General features: G+C 38.7%; 1 protein-coding gene across 1 annotated transcript; it reads right to left on the reverse strand.

Moving 5' to 3' along the window:
* Positions 1-46: 46 nt before the first annotated feature.
* Positions 47-12,988, reverse strand: LOC115227444 (the record flags this gene model as incomplete). The annotated part of the gene is made up of 5 exons (XM_036498629.1): positions 12,935-12,988; positions 4,383-4,943; positions 2,500-2,624; positions 1,464-1,484; positions 47-395 (listed from the first exon to the last, which is right to left on the reverse strand). Coding segments are annotated over exons 2-5 (769 nt in total), but the record flags the coding sequence as incomplete, so codon positions are not given.
* Positions 12,989-12,994: the final 6 nt, after the last annotated feature.

The raw sequence follows: 12,994 nt of genomic DNA on the forward strand, positions 1-12,994 counted from the left end.
TTCTCTTCTTCTTCTTCTCTTCTTCTTTCTTCTTCTAATAGCTGACCGGTGCCCGGATCAGAGAGCAGAATGGCGACAAACCGTCCTGTGTCGGCGTCGATTCCGGAACCATCATCACTCCTATCATTGAATATATATAAAAGAAATAGAACAATGTTTAAAAGAAAACGAAGTAGCTTACCTGTTGGTTTGATGTTGATGTCATAGGAAGGATTGTTACAAGCTGAGGAATTGAGATCAAATCTTCTCTTGGAAAGGACATTAAGGGCAAGTTTAGTAAGTTCTGTTTTTGGCAGAAGAAATAATTTGCCCGGCTCATCATCAGTTGCCGAAGTCTTGTAGTCGTAGTCGGCTTCATTGGGATAACTGTTGTTAAATGAAGCGTACACGATGACCCGACCACACCGGACACTCACCTGCAGAAAATAATAACAGATATAACATACACAGTGACCACAACACACTGGACACTCACCTGGAGAAAATAACAACAGATATAACATATACATTGACCACAACACACTGGACATTCACCTGGAGAAAATAACAACAGATATAATATACAGAGTGACCACACCACACTTAATAACAACAGATATAATATACACAGTGACCACACCACACTGGACATTCACCTGGAGAAAATAACAACAGATATAATATACAGAGTGACCACACCACACTGGACACTCACCTGGAGAAAATAACAACAGATATAATATACAGAGTGACCACACCACACTGGACATTCACCATGAGAAAACAACAACAGATATAATATACAGAGTGACCACACCACACCGGACACTCACCTGGAGAAAACAAAAACAGATATCTCTCTCTATATAAACGGCAGTTTGTCTGTGTGTGTTTCTGTGTGTCTGTTAGGTTACCCTCACCGTGACCACGGCTTCAACCGATTCTGAGGAAACTTGACACACACATAGCCCAATGTCATAATTCAAAACTAACGCAGCGAAATTTTGAAAGTTCCCCAGTTCTGAAAATAATCGATAAATTCGACATGGGGTCGAGAATCAGAAACACAAACCCACAGACTGTCTAGGGAACGCAACTCGACCTTTTAACTCAAAAAAATTTACCATAATTTTTTTCCCCTTTTTTTTGGTTGCTATTTTTGGCTATAACTCTCTAAAAATGCTTATAGTTATTTCCTTACAAACCCGAGCAACGCCGGGCGATACTGCTAGTAACATATACATTGACCACACCACACTGGACATTCACCTGGAGAAAATAATAACAGGTATAATATACAAAATGACCACACCACACCGGACACTCACCTGGAGAAAATAACAACAGATATAATATACACAATGACCACACCACACTGGACAGTCACCTGGAGAAAATAACAACAGATATAATATACACAGTGACCACACCACACTGGACACTCACCTGGAGAAAATAACAACAGATATAACATATACATTGACCACACCACACTGGACATTCACCTGGAGAAAATAACAACAGATATAACATATACATTGACCACACCACACTGGACACTCACCTGGAGAAAATAACAACAGATATAACATATACATTGACCACACTAAAGTGGACCCTCACCTGGGGGAAAAACGGGTATAACATATACGGTATTTCTGACGAGCTGGCAGAATCGTTAGGACGGTGGGCGAAATGCTTAGCAGTAGTTCGTCTGCCGTTACGTTGTGAGTTCAAATCCCACAGAGGTCGACTTTGCCTTTCATCCTTTCGGGGTCGATAAATTAAGTACCAGTTACGCACTGGGGTCTATGTAATCGACTTAATACCTATGTCTGTCCTTGTTTGTCCCCTCTATGTTTAGCCCCTTGTGGGCAATAAAGAAATAGGTATTTCTCTGCCGTTACGGTGGGTGAGTTCAAATTCTGCCGTGGTCGACTTGCCTTTCATCCTTTCGGGGTCGATAAATTAAGTACCAGTTACGCACTGGGGTCGATGTAATCGACTTAATACCTATGTCTGTCCTTGTTTGTCCCCTCTATGTTCAGCCCCTTGTGGGCAATAAAGAAATAGGTATTTCTGACATCATTGGACTGATTCATTTAGAAAAAGATCCTAAGGTTTATTACATAAATACACTGTATTCTCCAATTTTCTCTTCTACTGCTACTACAACATCGTCTCCTCGGAACTAGCTATTTGCATACCAGCCCCTTCCAAGTAAACTTAACACACCCACCTCTTCCCTCATCACACATCCTGAAGCCGACTTTTCTTTACTAACCACAATAGCCAATCCTTTCTCCCCAACAGTGTCAAACCACTTTCCAGAATTCCCTCCACTGCCCACATTTACCTTGCAGCCATAAATGTCCCAATTAAGCATCAATAAGAAGAATGTAACCATCGAGTACTGCAAGGACTGTGAGGTTTATGGGCACTGTCCCGTCTTTCTCAACTCATCCATAAAATTAGAAAACCACAACTCAATTGATATAGTTCGTAGAATATTCGTCTTACCAGAACTGTTGTACCCAAGGTGGACTTTGTCGTGTTGGTGACCTGCAGGACTTGTTGTTTTGTCTCGTTAGTCTTTGGAATGGTGTTATTGACTAACAGAATATCTTCAGGAACTTCAGTGGGAGCTGGAAACAGAGCAGTGACGTTTAGGAAGGCACAACATAGCAGTCAAATACTTAGGGAATATAATATTATATACACATATAGTATACATATATATATATATGTATATATATATATATATAAATAAGCAAGAGAGACAGAGACACGCAGAAACAAGGAAAATGCCACTTGTATTTGAGCACTATACAAATATTCTTTTAAAAATCTTTTCTTTTAATTTTTCTAAATTTAGTTGTTTAATTGTTACAGTTGAAAAAGTCTCAATGACTGAAACCGGTACTGAAACGTTTTTTATAAAATTATTTTAGCAATTTTTAGCAATCATTTCTTAAATATACCCGCGAAACACGTGTCGTTTTTCTACCTATTATATACATTATATTATTTTTGTAATTTACATAATCTTTACTTTTTAATTGTTATTTTAATTTTAACTTTTCTATTATATGTAATTTTCTAGATGGTGTAATTTAATTATTCATTTTGAACTGATGAAAGGTGTATTTTTTTTAAATATTTATATATATATTATATTGTGTGTATTTGATTTAGATTTCTAAATTGAATTCTTTTTCCTTGTAAGTTGGATTTTTATTCCTAAATAATTATATATATATATATATATATAATATATATATAGATATATATATATATAATATATATATATATAATATATATATATATATATATTATATTATATATTATATATATATTTGTATTTATATATATAATATATATATATATATAATAATATATATTATACAACATACATTCATACAAAGAGCATACAATAATATACATACATGTATATGCCTCTGTTTTACACACACACACATAGTTAATCCAAACATGAAAACAAAGAGAAAACACAACAGCGCGAGGACGTGGAACAAATATAGTAGTATTGGACGCTCAGGAAGGAAAGGAAGAAGGAAGATTTAACGTTCGAGCGGAGCTCTTCGTCAGAAACATAGGAAAAGGAAATATCCAAAGAAGGGAAGACGGAGGAAAAAATCGCCAACGGTACACACGCGGTCACATTTTGAATATTATGTATATATATATATATATATATATATTATATATATATATATATATATAATATATATTATATAATTAGGGTTCAGTAAAAAAAATTCCTTACCACACACGAATTTAGAAATTAGAGCCAAAAAGTTTAGCTATTTCCTCTACTAAACTTTTGGCTGCTATTCTAAAAGTTCGGGTGTGTGGTAAAGTAATTTTTTTTACTGAACCCTAATTATATAATGTAATGTTTTAAATATAACGTAATGGTCTTTTTACATACTGAACACTACTGGTGAAATGAATTATTAATTAATAATTAAATAATTAATTAATTTTATCCTTTATTATTGACAAGGTATATATATCTGCAGGTCAGATAAGAGAAAAAAATCTATCAGAAAGGAACTCTATCTCTCTTTAAAAAAATATCTTTGATAAGCATAACAAATGCGCAACCGGGTAAAAAAGAACTTTACCTAATTAAATACACTCTCCCTTACTTAAATTATTTTGTCAGCATTTTCTTCATTTCTTTATATATATATATATATATATATAATATTATGTATGTAGATATATACATAATACATACATATATATTTATAACGCGGATCACCTCACAGTTGGAATATATTTGAACGAAAAGGTGCATAATCAGGTCTGGGAAAGTTTTGCAACAACCGCATCGTCACAGCCAAGCAATGACAACAGTTATTCGATGACAGACTTACCTTTACAAGATCCAGATTCAATTTCCTTCACAATAAAATCAATCTCATTATAATCCTTCAGGTCGATGTAATGTGTACAACTGGGTTCACTTGCTGCTGCAGTTAACTCAGACACTCTTGGATTGACAACTCCAATTGTAAATATAGTGACGCCAGCATCTTTCAGTCTTTGAGCTGCCGCTACTGTTTTATTTTCATTATTTGAATGTCCATCTGTGACCAAAACTAAAACTTTTGCAGCAGCAGATTTTCTTGTTGTATTTGTAAAGACCATGGTACGTACTTCGTCAAGAGCCAAGTCCGTAGCAGTACCACCAGCAGTGTAAAGTATAGCGCTAATAGCATTTGTTACTGCAGTTTTCGTACTGTGAGTGTCTAAGCCAAAGATTAAGAGAGGACTGGATGAATATCTAATCACAGCTACACGTGTCTCATAGTTGCTAATGTCTAGATTACTAACAACATTATTCAAAAATGTTTTTGTCTTCTTAAAGTTGTCAGATCCAACGCTTCCTGATGCATCAATAACGAAAACAAGGTCGATCTGGGCACTGGCGCAATCTGAAAAGATATTTAAAACAAACATATGCTTATAAGTCAGTTAATATCAAATTCTTGACAAGTTGATGTGTTTCCTAAATGTTTATCATAACACACCGTAAGAGAAGCTTGCGACAGCTTTAGAATTCCACTCACATTTGCGCATGGAATCGATGCCACACTTAAAACAATGTAAACACATTCACATATATATATTTTTTTTAGAAGCACTCCGTCGGTTACGACGACGAGGGTTCCGGTTGATCCGAATCAACGGAACAGCCTGCTCGTGAAATTAACGTGTAAGTGGCTGAGCACTCCACAGACACGTGTACCCTTAACGTAGTTCTCGGGGATATTCAACGTGACACAGAGAGTGACAAGGCCGGCCCTTTGAAGTACAGGTACGACAGAAACAGGAAGTAAGAGTGAGAGAAAGTTGTGGTGAAAGAGTACAGCAGGGATCACCACCACCCCCTGCCGGAGCGTCGTGGATTTTTAGGTGTTTTCGCTCAATAAACACTCACAACGCCCGGTCTGGGAATCGAAACCGCGATCCTACGGCCGCGTGTCTGCTGCTCTAACCACTGGGCCATTGCGCCTCCACAGGTGAAAGAGTACAGCAGGGATCACCACCATCCCCTGCCGGAGCCTCGTGGATTTTTAGGTGTTTTCGCTCAATAAACACTCACAACGCCCGGTCTGGGAATCGAAACCTCGATCCTACGGCCGCGTGTCTGCTGCCGTAACCACTGGGCCATTGCGCCTCCACTTACATTCATTTATACACACACGCTGTAAAAAAAAGAGCAACACGGTGATATTTGAGTTCAATTCCTGCCGACGTAGCCAACGATCTTACGATGTGAAAGACTGAAAATACCAAAGAAGACCAAAGGCGCAGGAGTGGCTGTGTGGTAAGTAGCTTGCTTACCAACCACATGGTTCGGGTTCAGTCCCACTGCGTTGGCATCTTGGCAAGTGTCTTTACTATAGCCTCGGGCCGACCAATGCCTTGTGAGTGGATTTGGTAGACGGAAACTGAAAGAAGCGTGTCGTATATATGTATATATATATATATATACTATTTATATATATATATATAATATATATATATGTATGTGTGTGTGTGTGTGTGTGTGTGTGTGTGTTTGTGTGTCTGTGTTTGTCCCCCTAGCATTGCTGACAACCGATGGCGTTTGTGTAACTTAGCGGTTCGGCAAAAAGAGAACCGATAGAATAAGTACAGGGCTTACAAAGAATAAGTCCCGGGGTCGATTTGCTCGACTAAAGGCGGTGCTCCAGCATGGCCGCAGTCAAATGACTGAAACAAGTAAAAAGAGAAAAAGAGAAAATAATAGCTACATCTTAGTCTGTATAGTCGCCATTTTGGCTAGACTTTAATCCGTCGTTAAACATGGTTTTTGTTATTAACGGCTGGAAGGAGAAATAACATTTCCTGTACAACGCGTGACAAATTCCTTCGAAGTATATTCTACATAAGTATAAAGGAATAAAAGTAGTGGCTGTGTGGTAAGTAGCTTGCTTACCAACCACATGGTTCCGGGTTCAGTCCCACTGCGTGGCATCTTGGGCAAGTGTCTTCTGCTATAGCCTCGGCCTGACCAATGCCTTGTGAGTGGATTTGGTAGATGGAAACTGAAAGAAGCCTGTCGTATATATGTATTTATATATATGTGTGTATGTGTGTCTGTGTTTGTGTGTCTGTGTTTGTCCCCCTATCATTGCTTGACAACCGATGCTGGTGTGTTTACGTCCCCGTAACTTAGCGGTTCGGCAAAAGAGACCGATAGAATAAGTACTGGGCTTACAAAAAGAATAAGTCCCGGCGGGATCGATTTGCTCGACTAAAAGGCGGTGCTCCAGCATGGCCGCAGTCAAATGACTAAAACAAATAAAAGAGTGAAAAGAGAGTGTGACAGTGACAATCATCATGGCATATCGTTGTTATCACATGCAGGAAAAATCCTGTCGTGGGTCTTAAGTTTAGGCAGTTCTGCCTATCGAGAAAGTCAGTGTAGGTTTAAATCAGGTCGAGGCACAGCGGATATGATATTCAGTTTGCGACAAGTTCAAGAGAAGGCCCGGATGCACAATAAAGGGCTCAATGTAATATTTCTCGAACTGACAAAAACCCCGGATTCTGTACGTCGCTTGGCTTCGTGGAAAGTATTAGCAAAGCCAGGGGTTCCCGAGCAAATACTAAATGTCATTGCGTCCCTACATACAGACATAAAGGCATCCGTTTGTCTGTCCTTGTTTATCCCTTCTGTGTTTAGCCCCTTGTGGGTAGTAAATGGTGGCAATCAGTCTCAGATTTTTGATATTGAAAATGGTACAAGACTATGTGTCTTGGTGCCAATATTATTTGCACAGATTCTGGAGTAATGGCGGCGTGTTTATTAAAAATAGGACAATGGGTGATATCTTCAACCAACAGCGTTTCAAAGCAATGACTAAAGTTGCATTTCAGACAATCAAAGACGTTTTGCAGATGACTGTACCATGCTGCTCATTCATTCTAGGACATCCAGTACACCATTGATAGATTTGTAACAGTAGCCACCAGCATAAAAAAAAACATTAAACTGTTATATCTATTTCTTTACTACCCACAAGGGGCTAAACACAGAGGGGACAAACAAGAACAGACAAACGGATTAAGTCGATTACATTGACCGACCCCAGTGTGTAACTGGTACTTAATTTATCGACCCCGAAAGGATGAAAGGCAAAGTCGACCTCGGCAGAATTTGAACTCAGAACATATAAACAGAAAAAATATCTATTTCTTTACTACCCACAAGGGGCTAAACACAGAGGAGACAAACAAGACAGACAAACGGATAAAGTCGATTACATCGACCCCAGTGCGTAACTGGTACTTAATTTATCGACCCCGAAAGGATGAAAGGCAAAGTCGACCACGGCAGAATTTGAACTCAGAACATATAAACAGACAAAATACCTATTTCTTTACTACCCACAAGGGGCTAAACACAGAGGGGACAAACAAGGACAGACAAACGGATTAAGTCGATTACATTGACCGACCCCAGTGTGTAACTGGTACTTAATTTATCGACCCCGAAAGGATGAAAGGCAAAGTCGACCACGGCAGAATTTGAACTCAGAACATATAAACGACAAAATACCTATTTCTTACTACCCACAAGGGGCTAAACAAGAGGAGAAACAAACAAGAAAAACAGAGACAAAACGGATAAGTCGACGATTACATCGACCCCAGTGCGTAACTGTTACTTAATTTATCGACCCCGAAAGGATGAAAGGCAAAGTCCCACGGCAGAATTTGAACTCAGAATATAAACAGAAAAATATCTATTCTTTACTACCCCCCAAGGGGCTAAACACAGAGGAGACAAACAAGACAGACAAACGGATAAAGTCGATTACATCGACCCCAGTGTGTAACTGGTACTTAATTTATCGTCGACCCGCGAAAGGATGAAAGGCAAAGTCGACCACGGCAGAATTTGACTCAGAACAGAACCATATAAACAGACAAAATACCTATTTCTTTACTACACCACAAGGGGCTAAAAACACACACGGAGAACAAACAAGACAGACAAACGGATAAAGTCGATTACATCGACCCCAGTGGCGTAACTGGTACTTAATTTTTATCGACCCCGAAAGGATGAAAGGCAAAGTCCCGACCAGCAGAATTTGAACTCAGAACATATAAACAGAAAAAATATCTATTTCTTTACTACCCACAAGGGGCTAAACACAGAGGAGACAAACAAGACAGACAAACGGATAAAGTCGATTACATCGACCCCAGTGCGTAACTGGTACTTAATTTATCGACCCCGAAAGGATGAAAGGCAAAGTCGACCACGGCAGAATTTGAACTCAGAACATATAAACAGACAAAATACCTATTTCTTTACTACCCACAAGGGGCTAAACACAGAGGAGACAAACAAGACAGACAAACGGATAAAGTCGATTACATCGACCCCAGTGCGTAACTGGTACTTAATTTATCGACCCCGAAAGGATGAAAGGCAAAGTCGACCACGGCAGAATTTGAACTCAGAGCATATACAGAAAAATATCTATTTCTTTACTACCACAAGGGCTAAACACAGAGGAGACAAACGACAGACAACGGATAAAGCCGATTACATCGACCCCAGTGTGTAACTGGTACTTAATTTATCGACCCCGAAGGATGAAAGGCAAGTCGACCACGGCAGAATTTGAACTCAGAACATATAAACAGACAAAATACATTTTCTTTACTACCCACAAGGGGCTAAACACAGAGGAGACAAACAAGGCAGACAAACGGATAAAGTCGATTACATCGACCCCAGTGCGTACTGGTACTTAATTTATCGACCCCGAAAGGATGAAAGGCAAAGTCGACCACGGCAGAATTTGAACTCAGAACATATAACAGACAAAATACCTATTTCTTTACTACCACAAGGGGCTAAACACAGAGGGGACAGACAAACGGATTAAGTCGATTACATTGACCGACCCCAGTGCGTAATTGGTACTAAATTTATCGACCCCGAAGGATGAAAGGCAAAGTCGACCACGGCAGATTTGAACTCAGAACATATAAACAGACAAAATACCTATTTCTTTACTACCCAAAGGGGCTAAACACAGAGGAGACAAACAAGACAGACAAACGGATAAAGTCGATTACATCGACCCCAGTGCGTAACTGGTACTTAATTTATCGACCCCGAAAGGATGAAAGGCAAAGTCGACCACGGCAGAATTTGAACTCAGAAATAAAACAGAAAAAATCTATTTCTTTACTACCCACAAGGGGCTAAACACAGAGGAGACAAACAAGACAGACAAACGGATAAAGTCGATTACATCGACCCCAGTGTGTAACTGGTACTTAATTTATCGACCCCGAAAGGATGAAAGGCAAAGTCGACCACGGCAGAATTTGAACTCAGAACATATAAACAGACAAAATACCTATTTCTTTACTACCCACAAGGGGCTAAACACAGAGGGGACAGACAAACGGATTAAGTCGATTACATTGACCGACCCCAGTGCGTAATTGGTACTTAATTTATCGACCCCGAAAGGATGAAAGGCAAAGTCGACCACGGCAGAATTTGAACTCAGAACATATAAACAGACAAAATACCTATTTCTTTACTACCCACAAGGGGCTAAACACAGAGGAGACAAACAAGACAGACAAACGGATAAAGTCGATTACATCGACCCCAGTGCGTAACTGGTACTTAATTTATCGACCCCGAAAGGATGAAAGGCAAAGTCGACCACGGCAGAATTTGAACTCAGAACATATAAACAGACAAAATACCTATTTCTTTACTACCCACAAGGGGCTAAACACAGAGGGGACAAACAAGGACAGACAAACGGATTAGGTCGATTACATCGACCCCAGTGTGTAACTGGTACTTAATTTATCGACCCCGAGAGGATGAAAGGCAAAGTCGACCACGGCAGAATTTGAACTCAGAACATATAAACAGACAAAATACCTATTTCTTTACTACCCACAAGGGGTTAAACACAGAGGGGACAAACAAGGACAGACAAACGGATTAAGTGGATTACATCGACCCCAGTGCGTAACTGGTGCTTAATTTATCGACCCCGAAAGGATGAAAGGCAAAGTCGACCCATGTATTGAGACGGATTCTTTGGGGTTTGGATAATTCACCTCTGGAAACATGGGTGGTTCGTTCAGCATCCTTAAACACTCCTTATTCAGGGACCTTTTGAGCGGGATGGGCTACTCGACCAGAAGAAAATTCTAACAGGGCTCCACCTGCAAGGTCATGCGCTGTTTATCTTGATATGAGATCACCATGTCGTGCACACATATGGTTGTGATGCATGTCCCTAGTGTACCCTTATCAGACGGGTTGTTTCGATCTCCTTATGGTCATCCTCGGTCATGGATACTTGTCCGCTAAACATAGCAGTAGTTCACTTCAGCTTGCAATATATAGAAAATAAATTATACACAGTCACTGGTCTTGCAACACGCAAACCAGCTAGTTACGAAAATCTCAACTGGGCGGCGAGCTGGCAGAAACGTTAGCACGCCGGGCGAAATGCGTAGCCGTATTTCGTCTGCCGTTACGTTCTGAGTTCAAATTCTGCCGAGGTCGACTTTGCCTTTCATCCTTTCGGAGTCGATTACATAAAGTACCAGTTTCGCAATGGGGTCGATGTAATCGACTTAATCCGCTTGTCTGTCCTTGTTTGTCCCCTGTGTGTTTAGCCCTTTTTGGGTAGTAAAGAAATATATATTGAGTGCAGCGTGCGTTGAATAACCAGATGGAGGAGGCGTCTTCTTGGGGTTAAAATAGCAGTATTGTCTCCTCCTAGGAAAAACCAGTGTTTAGGTGGCGCTGAACATTACTTCTCACCTGGCATATATCCCTAGCCGTTGATATGACTCGTAGCAGGCCTTGTTTGGTATGTAGCATTGATACGTCAGAGCAATGACGAAACAACGATGACTGTCGCTCGGAGAAAGGATCTTCTGATGAGTTGTCTCCCTTGACTAAGACTTGCATTTAGTGTCTTTTTTTTGTTGTTGTTGAGTAAGTGTTATGGACAGACTATAGTTAAGCTCAAGGTTCGGTGATTATGCGAATGAGGATCCAACGTAGGTCATATGTCAGCATGTATATATATATGATAGATCGTTAGCTCCTATACGCATTTTTGTCTCTCCTCGTTTCTCTCCTTGTTTTTTTTGTGTATCTTTCTGTCGAAGAGCGTAGGCTCGAAACATAAAAGACTTTTTATATTTCTATTCCTGAGCGCTATACTAAGACATCTGTTTGTTTGTACTCCACCTGCCTTCGTCTTTTGTTTATTTTCGTAAACTTTCCCGTTATATATATATAGATATATATATATATATATATATATATATATATAATATAAATTAGAGATAAAACCACTATTAGGCAAATCAAACAGTGAAAAACATAAACCAAAACATAAAAATAAATATAATTAATAAAATATGCTTATTATATTATAATAAACTTTTAATACCTTTTGATAGTCATTTTAATAAAATAAATAAATAAATAAATATAGATATTAAAAAATTAAATGTTTAAAAATTTATAAATTTAACATTTAAAAATATTAAAAAATATAAAAATGTATAAATATAAATGAAAAATTTTAAATTTAATTTAATTTTAAATTTTATATTTTATATATTTTGTATATTTTATTAATTATATTTATTTTGTCCCCTCTGTGTGTAGCCCCTTGTGGGTAGTAAAGAAATAGGTATTTCGTCTGACGCTACGTTTTGAGTTCAAATTCCGCCGAGGTCGACTTTGCCTTTCATCCTTTCGGGATCGATTAAATAAGTACCAGTTACGCACTGGGGGGTCAATATAATCGGCTTAATCCGTTTGTCTGTCCTTGTTTGTCCTCTCTGTGTTTAGCCCCTCTGTGTGAGTCTACGATTTAAAAAAAAATTTACCATCATTTTTTCCCATTTTTAATGCATTGTTTTGCTATTATATAAGGGAAGTAACTCTCTAAAAATAAGTGAAGTTGTGTGTCTGTCTCCTACGATTTAGATTCCTAACTACTCCCACAGTTTGCGGTGCAGTGTAACCAAAAGCAGGTATCTTATAGTCGTGATTCATATCGAGCCCTTCTGGGTATTAGCGCGCGTCTACGATAAGTCTACGATTTAAAAAATAATTTACCATCATTTTTTCCCATTTTTAATGCATATTTTTGCTATTATATAAGGGAAGTAACTCTCTAAAAATGCATTATTAAATCTCAGAACGTAAAAAGCTACAGTAACCCCCCCCCTGTGTGGTTAGCCTTATTGAGATGGTTATTATACTTTACATCTCTAAAAATGCTTATATAGTTATTTCCCTTACAAACCCGAGCAACGCCGGGCCTTACTGCTAGTCTAGCATAAAATTCTAAACAACGACTCTACTTACCAGTCTTGTTTTCTAGTTTATCTGCAGAATCTATGAAGCTATTTTCAGAGCCATTTGCGT

Source organism: Octopus sinensis, unplaced genomic scaffold, assembly GCF_006345805.1.
Source record: "Octopus sinensis unplaced genomic scaffold, ASM634580v1 Contig03205, whole genome shotgun sequence".
Taxonomy (NCBI): domain Eukaryota; kingdom Metazoa; phylum Mollusca; class Cephalopoda; order Octopoda; family Octopodidae; genus Octopus; species Octopus sinensis.